Source organism: Felis catus, chromosome E1 (assembly GCF_018350175.1).
Source record: "Felis catus isolate Fca126 chromosome E1, F.catus_Fca126_mat1.0, whole genome shotgun sequence".
NCBI lineage: Eukaryota > Metazoa > Chordata > Mammalia > Carnivora > Felidae > Felis > Felis catus.
Genome location: NC_058381.1, coordinates 2,194,729 through 2,211,749, shown reverse-complemented (window position 1 = coordinate 2,211,749; position 17,021 = coordinate 2,194,729). Strand labels below are relative to the sequence as shown.

The 17,021-nt window shown below is 59.5% G+C and overlaps 3 protein-coding genes across 5 annotated transcripts; 2 read left to right on the top strand and 1 right to left on the bottom strand.

Moving 5' to 3' along the window:
• The first annotated feature begins 1,199 nt into the window (after positions 1-1,199).
• Positions 1,200-3,518, top strand: CLDN7 (claudin 7). Its single transcript, XM_011288873.3, has 4 exons — positions 1,200-1,950; positions 2,694-2,858; positions 2,955-3,039; positions 3,135-3,518. Exons 1-4 carry the CDS (start codon positions 1,728-1,730, stop codon positions 3,295-3,297), a joined length of 636 nt encoding a protein of 211 aa, XP_011287175.1. The 5' UTR covers positions 1,200-1,727; the 3' UTR covers positions 3,298-3,518.
• A 263-nt stretch (positions 3,519-3,781) lies between these two features.
• ELP5 (elongator acetyltransferase complex subunit 5) lies at positions 3,782-9,519 on the bottom strand. Of its 2 annotated transcripts, XM_006939746.5 has the most exons (8): positions 9,328-9,517; positions 9,110-9,170; positions 8,942-9,022; positions 7,172-7,392; positions 5,649-5,830; positions 5,026-5,121; positions 4,771-4,871; positions 3,782-4,152 (listed from the first exon to the last, which is right to left on the bottom strand). In XM_006939746.5, the coding sequence occupies exons 1-8, from the start codon at positions 9,368-9,370 to the stop codon at positions 4,038-4,040; spliced, it is 900 nt and encodes a 299-aa protein (XP_006939808.1). In that variant the 5' UTR covers positions 9,371-9,517; the 3' UTR covers positions 3,782-4,037. The 2 variants fall into 2 exon arrangements, with proteins under 2 accessions (XP_006939808.1, XP_044900990.1); XM_045045055.1 differs by lacking the exon at positions 8,942-9,022 and having other exon boundaries at positions 9,328-9,519.
• Positions 9,520-10,595: 1,076 nt separating this feature from the next.
• Positions 10,596-16,385, top strand: CTDNEP1 (CTD nuclear envelope phosphatase 1). Of its 2 annotated transcripts, none has more exons than XM_003996161.5 (8): positions 10,596-10,729; positions 13,263-13,329; positions 13,427-13,545; positions 13,777-13,848; positions 14,516-14,632; positions 14,839-14,950; positions 15,605-15,689; positions 15,933-16,385. In XM_003996161.5, exons 1-8 carry the CDS (start codon positions 10,628-10,630, stop codon positions 15,991-15,993), a joined length of 735 nt encoding a protein of 244 aa, XP_003996210.1. In that variant the 5' UTR covers positions 10,596-10,627; the 3' UTR covers positions 15,994-16,385. The 2 variants fall into 2 exon arrangements, with proteins under 2 accessions (XP_003996210.1, XP_011287179.1); XM_011288877.4 differs by having other exon boundaries at positions 14,821-14,950.
• The last annotated feature ends 636 nt before the right edge of the window (positions 16,386-17,021 follow it).

The following is a 17,021-nucleotide window of genomic DNA, read 5'->3' as shown; positions in this document are numbered from 1 at the left end:
TGTAAGAAAAAAAGATAGGTTAAAAAAAACAACAACACCTCACCATGAATCAAAAAAGGAGAGCCTTACAGAGAAATGTTTGAGAGGAGGAAGAAAAATGGGAAATGTGGGAGAGTGGAGGGAAAAAATAGACATGGAGAGGGGGGCTGGAAACACGTGGGTCTGGGAGCGGAGAGGTGGGTGGGGAGGACTCCGGGCCAGGGGGCAGCAGAGTGGCGCTGCGGGGCGCAGGGGCAGGGAAGGGGCTGGGAGGTAGACTCCCGAGGGAGGAAGCCCTGCATGACGGAGAGGGTGCACAGAGTCAGGTCCAGGCTCAGAAAGAAGGAAAGGGAAATGTGTTTAAGACGGGAGGGAAGGAGAAAGTGGAGTACAGGTTTGGAAAGTCTCCAAGGGAAGGGAGCGACAGGTGTGGCCAAGAATGTCACCTAGGCCTGACCCCGCTCCCCACCCTCTGCTGACTTCTGGCCTCAGTGCTTTCTTCCTTTTGCTAGGAAGGACCCTCGTCGCAGGTGGGGGATAGTGACCCCCTTGAGGTGGGGTGCCAAGGGTCCAGGCAGGTCAGGGATAGGGATTGGAATGGACAGCCAAGAAGATGGGGCTGTGGAGGCCGGGGCCTGGGAGCCAGGTGTCAGCTGGAGGGCGGGACAGGAGGGTGGCGGCCAGGGGGCACCGGGCATCGGGGTGCTGCTGGGCTGGTGGTTCTGGGAATGCAGACTCCAAGGAGGCTGCTGAAGGGGGGCAGTTCTGAGGGACTGGAGCTAGGGTTCCCCAAGGTGGGGACGCTTAGGAGAGCCGACTGAAGAAAAGGAAGCAGAGGGGTGGGGACGAAAGTAGGGCAGGACAAAGAGCGCCTAGAGTAGAAACCAAGAGTCCCAGCGGAGGGGAGGGGTGGAGGGGGTGCGGAACCGAGGGGCCCAGGGTGTCCCCCGCTCTGGGGCCGCAGTATCCCAGGCGCACCTGCCGGGGAGAGGAGAAGGGGCATCCCGCCGCCCAGGGAAGTCCAGTCTGGAGGGGCTGACTCCAAGCTGGGAACTCCAGAGAAGCCGCCGCCTCCTCCCTACCCGCAATCCAAGCCGGGCAGGAGAAGGGGCGTGACCCTGGGGCTCAGGTTTCTTCCTCTTCACCTGGGCAAGGAGGGGTGGGGGCCAGGACTTCCGGCTCAGGTGAGTGTCCCTTCGGTGACGTCAGGTCACCCTCGGCCGCCCTCTGGTCCCGCCTCCCCCCCGCGCTCCCGGTGCCCGCGGGGGCGCGCCCCTGACGCCCTACATATACTCAGGTGCGCCGCACCTGTCCGCCAGCACCTGCCCGCTCACCGCCGAGCCACCGGGCACTGCAGCCTCAGGCCGACAGCCCAGGGCACTTTGGGGGCTTCCAGTACCCAGGACCGCGCACACACCGCCCCTCCGCCTTCCGTCTGGGTAGGGTCGCGGAGAACGCCGGAGGGGACCGCCTGGCCTTCGGGGGATCGCTTTTTCGACCACCAGTCCCCGGGCGTGGCCTGATCCTTCTGTGAGACCCTTGCCCCGCCGGAAGGATCGATTTGTGTGTGTGTGTGGTTTTTTTTGTTTTTTGGTGTTTTTCTCGAGTGACAAAAAGATCTGCAGTCACTTGACCCCAACCTTCTCTTCGGGTGACTCGTCTCTTTCTGTGGGGCTGCCCCCCCGAGGTGGGTTTGCTGTACCGCAGGGTCGCCCGCCCGGCGTCCCCAGGCTCTTCCGAGGGCGAAGATGGCCAATTCGGGCCTGCAGCTGCTGGGCTTTGCCTTGGCCCTGCTGGGCTGGGTGGGCCTGGTGGCGGCCACCGCCATCCCGCAGTGGCAGATGAGCTCGTACGCGGGCGACAACATCATCACGGCCCAGGCCATGTACAAGGGGCTGTGGATGGACTGCGTCACGCAGAGCACCGGCATGATGAGCTGCAAGATGTACGACTCGGTGCTCGCCCTGCCGGGTAAGGCCGCGGGGCCGACGGGGCGGACGCGCCCGGGAACGAGGGCGCCGGGCGGGGTGCGGAGCAAGGGCGCGAGGCCCGACGCCCGGGGTTGCGGGGGTGCAGGACGCGGAAGCGGCCGGACCGGGCCGGGGGCGGGGTGGTGGGGGCTGCACGTCGGCTGCGCCCCCCCCCCCCCACCCCGGCCGAGACTCCCCGGGTCTCGTCGCCCGGCGGCCCAGCCCCCTCTAGGCCTCTCCTACCCCCGCCGCCCTGCGCGGCTGGCGGCCTCCGTCTCCCGCCCTTTTCTCTCGGACAAAAGGCGGCGCGGGGCGGAGGGCGCTGGGTCCGCGGAGGAGCCGTGCGCGCCGTCAGACGAGGGCCGCCGCCTGCGGCCTGTAATCTTATCGGCCGATTAGCCGAAGCCACAGAGCCGGTGGCCGCGATAATGGGGGTCAGGGCTGGGCCGCGGGCCGAGATCTGCGGCCCGTGCGGGGGCTCCGGCCGCCGCCGCCGCCGCCGCCGCCCCTCTCCGCGGGCCCCTTCCTCCCTGCCCCCCTCTCCCCAGCCGGGGCGGTTTCGCCGAAACCCTCGCGCCCCGGGCGGGTCCTAAGGCAGAAGGAGGGCGGGGCGGAGCGGCGAGGCCGCGGAGCCGGGAGGGGGCGGGATCCACCCGGCGCTGCGCGGGGCTCGGACGCCCCAGGGGCCCCAGCCCAGCGACCCGCGTTTCCAGGAATGAGGGCGTCCTTCCCCCTTCCCCGCAGCGGCCATCCAGGCCACCCGAGCCCTCATGGTGGTGTCCCTGGTGCTGGGCTTCCTGGCCATGTTCGTGGCCACGATGGGCATGAAGTGTACAAGCTGCGGGGGAGACGACAAAGTGAAGAAGGCCCGGATAGCCATGACCGGAGGCATCGTTTTCATCGTGGCAGGTGAGCTGCAGGCCCAAGGAGGGCCCAGGCGGAGCGTGGAGGCGAGCAAGGTGCCGGCCCCGGGCCTCCCAACATGCCAGTCTCTCTCGCCCCCAGGTCTTGCTGCCTTGGTAGCTTGTTCCTGGTACGGCCACCAGATCGTCACAGACTTTTATAACCCGTTGGTCCCCATGAATCTGAAGTAAGTATGGGAGCCCGGCCTCCTAAAGGGGCGACAGTTCCGGATCCCCCTCCAGGAAAGGCAGCGTTTCTGACCCCGACCCCCTCTCTCCATAGGTACGAGTTCGGTCCTGCCATCTTCATTGGCTGGGCGGGGTCGGCTCTGGTCATCCTGGGAGGCGCCCTGCTCTCTTGCTCCTGTCCCGGGAGTGACAGCAAAGCTGGGTACCGCGCACCCCGCTCCTACCCCAAGCCCAACTCTGCCAAGGAGTATGTGTGAGCCGGGGGCCCCCTGGCCCGGCCTGGCAGCCTGTGGTGTGCCCGGGGACCTGAACCGGCCTGGGGCAGAGCTCGGCCCGTGGGCGGGGTGCGGAGACAGACAAGCCCCGCCACCCCGCTCGCTCGCGCACCTTGTACAGTTCCCCCGAGGGGGTTGGGTGAGGGACGCAAAAAGAGGAGGGTGTGCTTTTTGTACAGGAATAAAACCGTATGTTTTGGAAAGGAGGCTTTTTTTTCCTCCCCCTTCAGGGTCTCTGCTTTCTTTCAACCCAGATCCTTGCAGGGAACCCGGAACCTTTAAGTGTATCTGCTTCAGTTTAAAACAACACACCCTGAGCGCTATCGGTGTGCAAGGCCCTCCCTGTGGCACCGCTGTCACTTGGGCCCCAACGCTAGTGACTCTCCAAGACTCAGGTGCCTGGCTTCCCTGCCTCTTCCCACGCAGTCCCTCCCACTGCCAACTCCCGCTTACACAGCTAGCAAAGTTTCTTTTTTCGTAAAAAAATAGATTTTATTAGGCTGGGAAGGGAGGCGTCTCTGTTCCCTCACCTTCCCCTCTGCCCCTTCCCGTGTCTTGTCCCGCCTGGAAGCCACTCCCTGACTCGGGGGTCACGAGGCAGGACCTCCGCACACAGGGAACACAGGTGGGGCAGGGTAAGGCCGCCGCAAACAACGAAAGGATGGTTACGCGTCCAAGGTCTCTCTCCCCCCTCCCCAGTACAGGCTAGTCAAGGCTCCCCGTCAAACATCCAGGTCACCATCTGGGTCTTCTGGGTCCAGGTCATCGAACGTGTCTGGCTCATAGAAGATGCGGCTGGTAGCAGGGCCGGGCCCAGGGCGCAGCAGAGCCTGCTGTCTGGGGAGAGGAGGGGGAGCGGGTGCTGGTCCTGTCTGGACACGCTTCCTGGTGACTGACTCCCTCTTTCTCGTTGGCTTTCGTGTTTTCTGGGTTCAAGTCCCTTTCTCTGACCTCCTCGTTTAGTCAGCATGGGAGCCGCATCCAGCACCGGGATAGACTGATGCCGCTCTCCTAACGATCCCCTACGTTCTTAGCAGCTCAAGGGCACGGATCCTGCCACGGTGTGGCTTCGCCCGCCCACACACTGAGCACGGAACGACAGGCATACAGAGGCCATTATGAACCTGTCCCTACCACACCCAACTGGCTTCCCGTCCTCCCAGTAACACTGTTGCCTAGAGAGGGGCAGGGCCACTTCCCCAGGGTCTGGTCTGGCTCAGCCCAGACCCGATTGCTCTGTGACCTAAGGCTCTAATGGCGAAAAAGGAGACATAGAGGCCCTTTAGCCTCGTTGGGGCAGGAGCGGGTAGAGAACCACTCCCCAGACTTGTCTTTGGAGGTGGACTTCAGCCCCTGTAAAGTCTGAGGTTAATCAATAACCTGCCATCACCCCACCTCTCAGGCCCGGACGCAGGGCTCTACTCAGGAACCCAGGCGCCCGGCCCCCAACCTTACTTTTCGGAGCTGAACTGGAAAGGCAGTGTCAGGCTATCCTTGGCTTCTCGCTCTCTCTTGGACAGGTGGAGGTTAAAGGTCAAGTGGGAGGCGGGGTCCACCTGCAGGCACGAGGGATACTGCCACTGCCTCATGGCTGCACCCCTGACCCCACCCCCACCCCCTGCAGTTTCCAGTCTCTCCTTTCACCAGGCCCACAAGCTCCGTTCCCCCGTTCCCTCGTTCCCTCGTTTCCGCCCCTGGCCTGCGAGATACCTGCGGTGTGTGAGGATCTGGGTGGGGCTGGGACTCTAGCGGGGGTCCCCCTTGGAGATCCAGGCTCAAGTCAGGCAGGACGGAGAACCACAGAGTCTGGGGGAGAAGAAAGAGTATTAACAGGAAGGTTGTTTCCACCTGACGGAACAAACCAGAGAGAAGAACTTGGACCACCTCCCCCCCCCCCCGCCCCCGGCGGCCCTGCCCCTGCCCACCCCTGCCCGCCCCACCATCAGTGTAACAGCTTCCAGCCCCCGCTCTTCCCCTCGCCCTCCTTCAAAGCTCTCCGAAGGGACTCGCTCCTTCTCCCCCAACAACCGCTCCCAGTCTTTTCTCCTTTGCCGTTTCTTGGAAGTCAAGATCTCCTCTTGGTTAAGCCCACGGGATCCGAATCAGGCAATCCTGCGTTCAAATCCTGGCTCTACCACTCACTGTCTGTAACTTGGGTAAGGGGACAACAAAACAAGCCACCTCCCAGGGCCGAGGTGAGGATCAGGAGGGAAATGACAAAACAAGGAGACAGAGGGAAGCGCTCGGCCACACCAGCTTTCTTACTCTTCTTTCCGCCAAGACTCCCCTTCCGTCTGACCCTGACCTTAGTGGTTCCCCGGGGTTCTCCTGACCTCGAGGGTTGGGCGCTGTCGGGGCCTCCGACAGAGGATGTGGGCCGAGGCCTGGCCCGCTGTACCACTCAGGGTCACCTCGGTCTGGGCAAGGCTGCTCAATGCTCCCATGGGGCCCGGGCCGTGGAGCTCTCGGTGCAGCAGGCCTAGCACGCACAGCTGCTCCGCTGCGAGGCTGCCACCTGGAAGGACAACAAGCGTGGGGCACAAAGGGCAGTGGGGGACACTCAGAGTGGAGGCCAGGGATGGAACAGTAAAGGAGGAGGAAGGAGGGGGTGCCCCACGTTCCGTTGCGGCTCCGCCACAATCCTGACTTCCCTTGGTGAGGCTGGGACTGCGGAGCTGCAGCCCTCACCTCCTCAGAGTGAATGTGAGCCAGGCCTACTCTGACTTGGTCCTTCCTCGGAGCTCCTCCCTCAGGGCCTTCGGGACGGAGTTAACCCCTTCCTCTTCCAGTCTCTGCTTACTTTCCAGCTTCATCTCTTACATGATGAACTACTTGAGGCTTTTGGAACTTGACCCCATCTCAGTCAGTGCCTTTGACTCCCTCCCGTTGTCTCTCCCTTTTGCGGAGCGCGCACACACACACTTAAAGAGCGTCAGCACTGTGCTAGAAGATGCCTTCGTGTTTTGATGCTTACAAACGTCGGCATGTTTGGGCTGAAGCATATGACATCGCTATCACTTGACCTAACAGCAATTCTAAATGGTTCCTCCTAGGCGCGCCTGGGGGGCTCAGTTGATTAAGCGTCTGACTTCAGCTCAGGTCACGATCTCACGGTCTGTAAGTTCGAGCCCCGTGTCGGCCTCTGTGCTGACAGCTCAGAGCCTGGAGCCGGCTTCGGATTCTGTGTCTCCCTCTCTGCCTCTACCCCACTTACACTCTCTCTCAAAAATAAACATTAAAAAAAGTTAAATAGTTCATGCTAATACTGTAATTTCACCCCTTCCCCCCACTCTTACAGAGTAAACTGAAACACTGAGAGACTCAAGCACCTTAACACAAAGTTGGGTAGCTGACTGCATGGTCAGTTCTAGAATCCACGGTATACTTCAGGGCTACTCCCAGGGCCCCTGGTCTGGCCAAATTTGCCTGGCTAACCCCTTCCTCTTCGAGACAGTTCTTTCCTTAGGACGCCCTGTGTATGTTCCTTTATCATCACGGCTGCTATCAGACTGTCTTGTAACTGCTAACTTGTCTGTATCCTTTCTGGCACTTTGAGCTCCTGGAAGACAAGAACCTGAGCACAGCTGGTCTTTACTCTCCTGGTATCTAGATTTGTGCCTGACACATAGCGCGTAATTTGTACTCATTGAGTGAACGAATGAAACAAATGAGTAAAAATGAACCCGGAAGAGGAACAAAAGCCTGGTTACGAAGAAGCCCAGAACTAGAATAAACATTAAATAGACGGAATAAGGCCCAACTGGCAATCCCTAATTATGTTCTTGCTCAGAATGGAAGAGGGCTTACTCCTTGGCAGGGGAAGGTACACGACGAGCAGTAATGAAGGGGGTCTCACCACGGCAGGCGTGCCGACGGCTCATGGCACAGAGGGCCTGGCACAGGGCGGCACAGGGAAGACGCAGCAGCAGCCAGCTCAGTGAATCGAGAGCCACAGTGACAGGACCAGGATCCGTCCTCTCGCACATGGCCTGCAAGGCTCCCAGGGGTCCCCCCGGAAGGGCTTCCCCAGTCTGTGCCCAGTTGAGCGGGTCTCTGAAGAGGTCATAGTAAACCAACCTGCAAAGGGAAAACAGGAGACAACTTATTAACCCTGCCCCTTCCCCTCAATCTTGAACTTCACCCTGTGATCTCTGTGGCTCTCTGTGACTTAGAGCTAAAACTGAGACACAGACTACCATGTGGGCAGCACAGGCTTTGGTGTCAGAAAGCCCTGGGCTCTGAGCGTGGCTTTACTACTTACCCAAGGTCACCTAACTGATAAGCTACTTATCCTAAAACCGTTTCTTCATTTGTAGAACAAATGCACAGATACCAACTGTTTGATCTTTAGAACGATCCTTAACGCGTATTACACGCTTGACAAACGTTAGTTATCGTCACCATCAAACGTTTCCCGAGTGGAGCCTAACTCGTGTCATTCCCTGGAGGAACAGGGAGGGGACAGGATGTGAGACACGGTTCCTGCCTGTAGGACGGTTTAGAGAAGATCAAGAATTAGATCCTGTGTTACTAACCATAGATAAAGTAGCACCACAGAAAAAGGGAGTCTGACGTGGGTTAGACATCCTGGGATCGGATTCACGGTGGCCCAACTTGTTCCTGGACACCACCGTCCTATCTGTTGCTTCTCTCGTAAGTGCCACCTTAACGCGAAACATCACTTCCATCACATGGTTGAAAAACCAGAGCTGAACACAGGTTTAAGCTACTGAGCTGTCTAGACCGGGAAGTCATCTTTTTTATCCAGGCACACAGGTGGGTTCAGGGGTCTCCTAAGGTCTATTCCACATCAGTCGATAACTCCTGGAAATTAAACTCTCTATGCTTACTTACTGCTACTGTCTTAAGCCAGATCTGTCACCCCCTATCATCTTTCCCTAAGATGCGTTAGAGACCACAGCCGTCTCATTCACCGTGCCTACCACAGCACCCGGTTCGTAACTGGTGCTCAGTACACATACACCCCTGAGCGAACCTGGCCTACCACAGCAGCCTTCCCTCCCGGTCTGTCTGAGGCTGCCCCCTTCGAATCCCATTCTCCACACTGGTCACCGGAGAAGTCTAACAGTATGAGATTATCACTCGCCTCTTACACGTTGAAAGGGCCGTCACTGCCTTTGGGATAACAACTGAACTCATTTTCACGCTGAGACCCTTTGCTATCGGTCTGGTCTCAGGAAGCTCTTCCAACTCCCATGAACAGCTTTGCCTTCCCATACGTCCCTAATTTTGCACAGTGTGTTACTTTCGCCTCTAGAACAAATCGCTCAGTAGCTGGCAGCTAGTGTTGGTGCAAATCTGGAATCCACGTCTGGAATAACCATCCCCGGATTCTGAATACCTCAAAAGACAGAATATGTTCATTTTTATCCACCAGTACAGCTTCTGGTGCGAAACTACAGCGTCGGCCTCTTACTACGCTCCATTTCCGTCTGCGCTTCTATGGCCCATGCTCTGGGTTCTCCATGAACTCGCCACTCCTCATTTCTCTTACGAATCTTGGCCTCCCGAAAGACACATATCCACTCCTTCAATGAATATGACGGAGAGCAATTTCCCTACAGGGATCCTACACCCAGCAAACTCTCTCCCAATCTGCGCTTACCGGCTGTTGACACTGGAGTCAAAACCTGCACGAAACTCTTCCTCGCTCACTTCACAGCCCAGGATGTGGACCTGCTCCCCACTAAGGCAGAGATGAAGGAGAGTGTCACAGAGCTGGGCCCAGCCTTCCTTCCCGGGGACTTCGGGGGGAAGGCTGCGGGATACTCACCCCAGCGCAGCTTTCTTGATAAGCGCCTTCAAGAGACTGCGCCCCTCCCACTCCACGGAGTCTGGGGAGAGCGAGGGACGGATAACCAGCGTGAGAACGCTGACGTTTCCGTCCTCACCGACCCCGGGGGACCACCCCTCGCCGGTGACACGCGGCTCTCGCTCTCCGCTGCCGCCCCTCGAGCCCAGCTCGCAACCCCCGGCGCCTCTGGCCCTCACCCCGCAGCAGCACCAGGCCGCGCAGAGCCAGCACCGACTCCATCTCCAACTGGCGGCCCGTCCCTCCTCGGGCGCCCTCTGATGGCGTCACGGCCCGCCGCCCCGCCCCCTCCAGGGAAAAGGGGCGGGGCACCCATGAGTCCTCCCACAACCGAGACCCGGCCCGGTCCGGAATGAGAGGTGATTATGTCCAATATCCCAGGGGGCGCTCACGCGGAGGGGCCCCTCCCGAGCTCCGGCGCACAGACGCAGGACATTTTTACCACGACTGGGGCCGGAAGAGCCGTTGGGGGCAGTTGTCGGCGGGAGGGGTAGGAGGCCGCACGAGCCCGTCCGACGGCCCGACACCCGGGGACGAGAGACGTCACCCGCCCCGCCCACGCCGCTCCAGGCGGGGCCCGCCTCGCCCCCGGGGTCCGCCCCGCTGCCACCTTCCGCGCTTGCGCGATACTGCGGCCTTGTTGGGAGCGCTCTCGCTTTCCTCTACCCGCCCCCATAGACCGAGGAGGGGGAACTTTAGTCCCGGTGAAGCGAATACACGTCACCACCGGAAGCAGTGTCAGAGGGGAAGAGGAGGGGGGAAGAAAGGAGGAGGGAGCCCTTAGGGCGGTAAAATGGCGCCTGTCAGAGTGGGAAATCCAGCTGCAGAGGCTGCAGAGGCTGCAGCCCCGCTCCCCAGCGGCTAAGGCACCCCCGACTTCGGGGAGGGGGAGGCCGCTCCGGTCTAGCCATCCGCGCCCTTCGGCTCCCCCTCCCCCTCCTTCCCCGTTCCTTCGCCCAGCCGGCCCGTCCGCCGCCGCCGCCGCCGCCGCCGCGGCCCTTCGCGCGCCGCGGCCCCCGCCCGCCCTTTCCCGCGGGCAGCCCCCTAACGCGCCTGCGCAGCGGGCCACCCTCCGCTTCCCCCTTCCCCTCCCCCTCCCTTCTCCCTCCCTCCCTTCTCCCTGGCCCCCTCCCCCACTGCCCCCTCCCCCAATTCTCCATCCCCTTCCCTCCCGGTCTCTGAGGACCCCGTCCTACCCCGACCCGTCTCGGCCCGCAACCTCCGCGAAGCCGTCGGTGCCACTCCCCGCCCATGTGGGCCCCCGCGGGCTGCCCACGCCTGTCCCCCAGCTCCCGGTTCCGCTGGGCTTTCCCCTCGCCGGGGGTGGCTTTCTGAGCCGCCCGCTCCGTGCCCCTCTCTGCAGCCTTTCCTGCCACTCGGGGCCCCCGTTCCCCCTCCCGGAGGCGGGGGGCTGCCCCCGGGGGGCTGGCGGAGCTGGGCCGCGGGGGCCCCGGGGCCGGCGGTGCCGGGGTCATCGGGATGATGCGGACGCAGTGTCTGCTGGGGCTGCGCACGTTCGTGGCCTTCGCCGCCAAGCTCTGGAGCTTCTTCATTTACCTTTTGCGGAGGCAGATCCGCACGGTGAGCCTGGGTGGGCGCTGGTGGTGGTGGGAACCCGTGTCAGCGGTGCTCACGGGTTTTCGGAAAGTGTCGGGCCTCTATTTGGGCTTCGGAACGGAGTCCTGGCGGCGGCTTTTCCCGTTAGAGGGTTGGGGCACCCTTGGCTGGGCATGGGGTGGCATGGGGAGGGGGGAGACCCCCGTAGGACAACCGAGATCGGGGCGGGGGGGGGCAAGACGGAGACTGGATGTGGCAACTCTTGGGGGCCAGGGTGGTGGGTGGGGCGCCGTTTAGGAAAGCTGGAGTTGTTGTTAGAGACCAAGAGGAGGGGAACACCTGTTTGATGGCACCGGCTCTGTCGGCTGTGGGCTTGTGACAGACCCTTCCGTTACTAGGAGCCTCCCTGTGTGTTAGGGCTCGGAACAAGGGACAGACGGGCTTATGTGGCAAGGGTAGGGGTGTGGGTGGGAGACCATACGTGACAAACAGGGGAACAGCCCTGGGTGTGAAGGAGAAACCCCTGCTGTTGGCTTTACGGGGACTCGTCCGAAAAGGGCCCCGGAAACTTATTTCCTGGTGTGGGCATCTGGAGTCACCTAGTCCCTGGGACTAAGAAGGATGGTTTTATGTTGGGCTTTAGGGAGAGGAGCACATTGGTGTTGGGGTGTCTCTCTGGGAAGACAGTGCTTGGCAGTTGTAGGCTTGAGCCTGAGGGCAGGCTTGCCTCTCCAGGAGACCCCAGCTTTGAGAGGGGTCCTGTGGGCAGCGAAGACTGCACGTCCCCAAGTATCTGTGGGTTCCCTCCCCCAGAGAGCTTCTCTCCAAGGTCAGAGCTCCCATAGGCTAACATCCTTTAGCGAATGTGCTGTGTTCTCACTGCTGGGGAGAATTCAGTAAGCCGACATGCAGAAGTTCCCTGGCCTGTGCTCTTTGGTGTACCTCAGTAATACCTGGAAGGTCCGAGAGTCTCCAGAGAGCCCTGGGTGGTGGTGGTCGTTGTTGACTGACTTGGGGGAGTGGGCCTGCTTCAGATTCAGTGTCTCCTTTACCGGTCTATGCCTTCCGCTTCCTGATTTAGGGTGAGGGTTGTTTCTGGGTGATCACGGTGGGAGGCAAGGCTATTTCCCCGAAACACATGTTAGGAGCCCGGAAGAATTTGGGGTCAGAGATGCTGAGGTGTGTGTGGGGCTGGCTTCTGGGGTTTTCTCTACATGTCAGCTGCTGTTCTAGCTGCCTGGCTTTGCTCCGAGCACGCCCCGTTTGCCCCTGAAATTTCTGTTCTGGAGGCAGGGAGTAGAGCTCCAGCCCCTCTAGAGGCTAGCTTTTGGAAAAACTGCACCTCTCCGGGCAGGCGCTGACCCCACGGCCTTTTGTCTTCCCTTCCTTCCCTTCCAATCTGGTTTCTCCCCCCACCCCCTTGCTGGCAGATGCTTGGAGCATTCCCTACATGCCCAGCATGTGCAACCCGAGATAGCAGGCCAGGACACCCGAGCTGTCGCGGCCTTCATCCTGCTGCAGGGAGAAAAGGGCAGGTGCCTTGGCATTCGGAGGAGAGGGCCCTGTGGCTTGCGAGGGGCGAGACTGGTTCTGGCGAGGCTGGGGCCTAGGGATGGGGCCTAGGGATGGACAGAAGCCTAGAAGAAAAGGGCAGAGGAAGGGACTGCCAGGCTCGCGTGGAAGAGAACTGAGTGCTAGAAACAGGAGCTTCTAGAGAAGACTCGGAGGAGCTGGAAGGTTGACGTCCTTGTCCCCTCTTGACTTCCCTCACAGCCCTTCATTCACTCTGGCCTTCTCGCCACCCTATCAGTCAGCCTGGTGGGTGGGGCTTCCCAGTGTGCCTTGTCCTGGGTACCGGAATAAGGAGGCAGCGCGGAGGGCTGAGGTTCTCTTCCACTTGTGACTTGGCTGGTAGAGACAGAAATGGACAGGTGGCTGGTTAAAATAGGCCTGGCGGCCACCAGCCAGGGGAACTTAGCTGACCTGAGAACCCCTGGATTCCCTCCTTGCCCTTCATTCCCCTTAGGTACCCAAGGACCTCCTGTACTGACTCCTCTCAGTCCCCCGAGTGACCAGAGTTGTCACGAAGGATCCATGGGGCGGAAATGTGGGGAGCCGTGCGTGTCTCTGTTCCTTGCAGAGCACAGGGAAGAGGGCAGGTTTTGGGTCGGCCTGCCTTAGGGCGGTCCTGGCTCCACCACTGCATCCGCTCTGATATTAACCACCCACCCTGTGACAGTGTCCTGGGAACGCAGCCGGGACCGGGTGCTCTCGCCAGGTTTTCATTCTAACTGGGGGGACAAATGACCAAATAAGATGATTCCTAGCAGTGTGGTCTTACACAAGGCATCTAACCTGGCTAAGCCTCGGTCTCTCCGTTGTTAAAATAGACACGATGATGTTGCTGTCATTGTCGTTATTATAGCGTCGTTACCGCGTTCTTGAGGATTAAATGAGGTGATCGTCAGTCACTTCCACGATGCCCCGTATATAGTAAACGTTCCTCTGTCAAGATCTCCCGCTCAAGGGGTCTAATCCTCTCTCTTGCTGTTTTTAGATAATTCAGTACCAAACTGTTCGCTATGATATCCTTCCCTTATCTCCCGTGTCCCGGAATCGGCTAGGTGAGTGTGTTGGCTGGGAAGGCTCCTGTAAGGTGAGGTGGGGCTCAAGGTGTGGGCTGGAGGTTGGTGGGTATCATTCCTTGCCGTTGTGGTTCAGGCCAGGTGAAGAGGAAGATCCTGGTGCTGGATCTGGATGAGACACTTATCCACTCCCATCACGACGGGGTCCTGAGGCCTACCGTCCGGCCTGGAACGCCTCCCGACTTCATCCTTAAGGTGTGTTGGGGTGGGAAGTGATGGGATGGTCATGCCTGTGATTCTGCTCACAACTAGACTTCCTTTCCCAGTCCCAGAGCATATCGTCCTTGTCCCCATCCTCTGGCACCAGCGGCAGCCAGGAGGGAAGCAGGCAGTGGGGGGGGGGGGGGAGGTGGCAGGGAGGGGTGTGTGTCCTTCAGGCCTGTGCTCAGGACCCCCCCCCCCCAGCTCTTCCCTGTTCCTCTACAGGTGGTAATAGACAAACATCCCGTCCGGTTTTTTGTACATAAGAGGCCCCATGTGGATTTCTTCTTAGAAGTGGTGAGTTTGGGGGCACCTGGGGGGCTCAGTCGGTTGAGTATCTGACTTCAGCTCAGGTCATGATGATCTCGTGGTTCGTGGGTCCGAGCCCCACGTCGGGCTCTGTGCTCACAGCTCAGAGCCTGGAGCCTGCTTTGGATTCTGTGTCTCCTCTCTCTCTCTGCCCCTCCCCGGCTCACACACTCACTCTCTCTCTCAAAAAAAAAAAAAAAAAAAAAGGAAAAAAAATACATTAGAAAAAAAAAATGGTGAATTTGTAGAAGCTGTGGGGAGCCCTGTGATGAAGGAATGGCGTTAAGGCTCCGGGAATTCAGAGCGGTTGGAGGAAGTACAGGGTGAGGAGAACATAGGTGTGGGCAGTTTTGGAGAAGGGCAGTTGTGGGCCGGTCAGAGGGCGGCTGTCAGTAGCTTGGGTTCGTTTGTGGTGCTGATGCAATTCTGTTCTTCCACAGGCTTCCTGATCTTCTGTTCTTGCACCTCTGAATCTTTAAGGGTGTACGGGGCCTAAGACTCTTGGGTTTGGGGGCCTTCAGAATTTTGTGTTCTCAGAGACATCTGATGCTCTTGAAAGGCCTGAAGGACCGGGCCGGAGTCTAGTGAAGGAGAGTTGTGCGTTCAGAGGAAGGATCGCTTCTTCTGACCCCACCCTCCCCCTGATGAATTTCAGGTGAGCCAGTGGTACGAGCTGGTGGTGTTCACAGCAAGCATGGAGATTTACGGCTCTGCTGTGGCAGATAAACTGGACAATAGCAGAAGCATTCTCAAGAGGAGATACTACAGACAGGTAAGAGGAGGCTCGGGAGGCAGGCTGGCAGGGAGGGGGTCTGGGTTTGAGCAGTTTCCCCAGAAAGGGACCTTCTGGGGGGTGAGCGGAGGCGTACTGCATGACCCCCTCTGTGGGAGGTGGCTGCCCGTGGGCATTGTTGGGATTGGGCAGCCGTCACAGGGGCCGAGTCTCCTTTTGATGCCCAGCGTGGCCCTACCCTCCAGCACTGCACTTTGGAACTGGGCAGCTACATCAAGGACCTCTCCGTGGTCCACAGCGACCTCTCCAGCATCGTGATCCTGGATAACTCCCCAGGGGCCTACCGGAGCCACCCAGGTATGGGGGGTGGGGGTGGTGAGTCTGGCAGGACCAGGAAGTGGTTCCGAGAAGGTTATTTTGAATGCCTGGAGCTGGGATTCCTGGCTTACTGTAGGTCAGGATGCCAGGTGTTTCTGGTTTCTGGGAGACACTCTCCCTTCCCCACTTGTCCACTTCGTAGGTCACGTTGCTTGTATCAGTTTGCTTCAGGTGAGACAGTAGCAATAAATTTGATTAGAAGCCTCACGTTAATGTGAGATACGGTGATTACAGGTTAATTTTATCTTGGGGAGGGGCCTGGGTGGCTCAGTCATTTGCGCATCTGACGCTGATGTAGGCTCAGGTCACGATCCCAGGCTCATGGGATCGAGCCCCGTGTCGGGCTTTGCACTGAGCGTGGAGCCTGCTAGGGAGTCTCTCCCTCCGCTCCCTTCTCCCACTCACGCATCCACCCCCATCTCTCAAATAGACATGAATATGAATGCCTCTTTTAAAAAGTTTGTTTTGGAGAATAAAATAGGCAGGTTTACCTAAGTGGTTGGGTTTGGGTGGGTCAGGGAGAGGGTACGGATTTTAAAGTAATGATCCCCATTTTCCCAAAGGAAAGAAAAACCGGCCTGAGTCTTGAATTGTGTGGTTTTTTTCACGTGCGCTTATTTTCACCCACCCTAGACAACGCCATCCCCATCAAATCGTGGTTCAGTGACCCCAGCGACACCGCCCTCCTCAACCTGCTTCCCATGCTGGACGCCCTCAGGTAAGGGAAGCCAGACACATTGCTGAGGAAAGGAGGTGGGGGATCCCGAGAGGGAATAAAAACGCGTCCTGTTTGACTTACCCCTTTTCCCTTAAGAACTTAGCCTTTGAACCCAGGTGTTCTTACAGTAAAGCTCATCACCTGTAGCCAGTGGGTTTTGGGCAAACTGGACCTCGGTGTCATGTGAGAATGGTGATTATTTCCTCCCCCCATCTCCAACGAGGCTTCATCTTGTCATCCCAGGTTCACCGCCGACGTTCGTTCTGTGCTGAGCCGAAACCTTCACCAACACAGGCTCTGGTGACGGCTGCTCCCCCTCCACCTGCGCTGGGGTGGGGGGGAGAGGGAGGGTGAGCTCTCGGGATGCCGTCTGATGCCCTGTCCGATGGTGAGGACTGCCTGGGCAGGACCTGCCCCTCCCGCCCCTCTCTGCCCAGGGAGCCCTGCGCTCCGTGTGGAGTCTGGACAGACACACGGGCCACACTCGCAAGCAGCCTCACTCTGACTTCGAGTTCGCGCTCCCTGGAAACCCCAGACTGGGACAGAAGCGGAGGCCGGGGAGAGCCCGAACTGTCTGGTGGAGAGACCAGACCGGCCAGAATGAGAGACAGACATTCGGTAATCCGGGAGGCTCAAAGAAAAGCCAAGCCAGCTTTGTTGTGATTTGATTTTTTAAAAACTCTTGTACAAAACTGATCTAATTCTTCACTCCAAGGGCTGGGCTGTGGGTGGGAAACTGGGATTTTGGGCCACTGGATTTTCCCCAAACTTGTCCTGCCCTCCCCCCTTTCTTTTCCTTCTATTTTCCCTTCTTCCTAGACTCCCTCAGACCTGTAACCAGCTTTTTTTTTTTTTTTTTTTTTTTTTTCTCCTTTCTCTCTTTTAAACCATGCATTATAACTTTGAAACCAAAGCTGCCCCAGGTCCTTCTCTGGGGGTTGGGAGATGAAGGGAGGCGTCTTTGTTCACGTCCCCCCCTGTCGGGGCGAGGCGCTGTTGGCTTTGGGGGAGGAGGGGGGAGACTCGGCATCAGGTGCTCTGGCGGGAAGGGTCTTGGAGACGGGATGGGCGCCCCGGTGGGGACCGGGAGGGCGGCCGCGTGTCCGGAAGGAACCTGGCCTGCGGGCTAGGACGACGCGGCAGTGTGGCGGCAGGAGATACTGGACCAGAAGCCAGACAGGCGGGACCTCGCCGGGGGCCGACGCGGACACGCCCGACGGCGGGGGGCCTAGCGCCAGGCCCGGCCCCGCTCCGGCCGCCCCGGCCCCGCCCCCCAGCGCCCCTCCCCCCACCTCCCCGCGGCCGGCTCTACTTCCCGCGGCCGCCACGTGA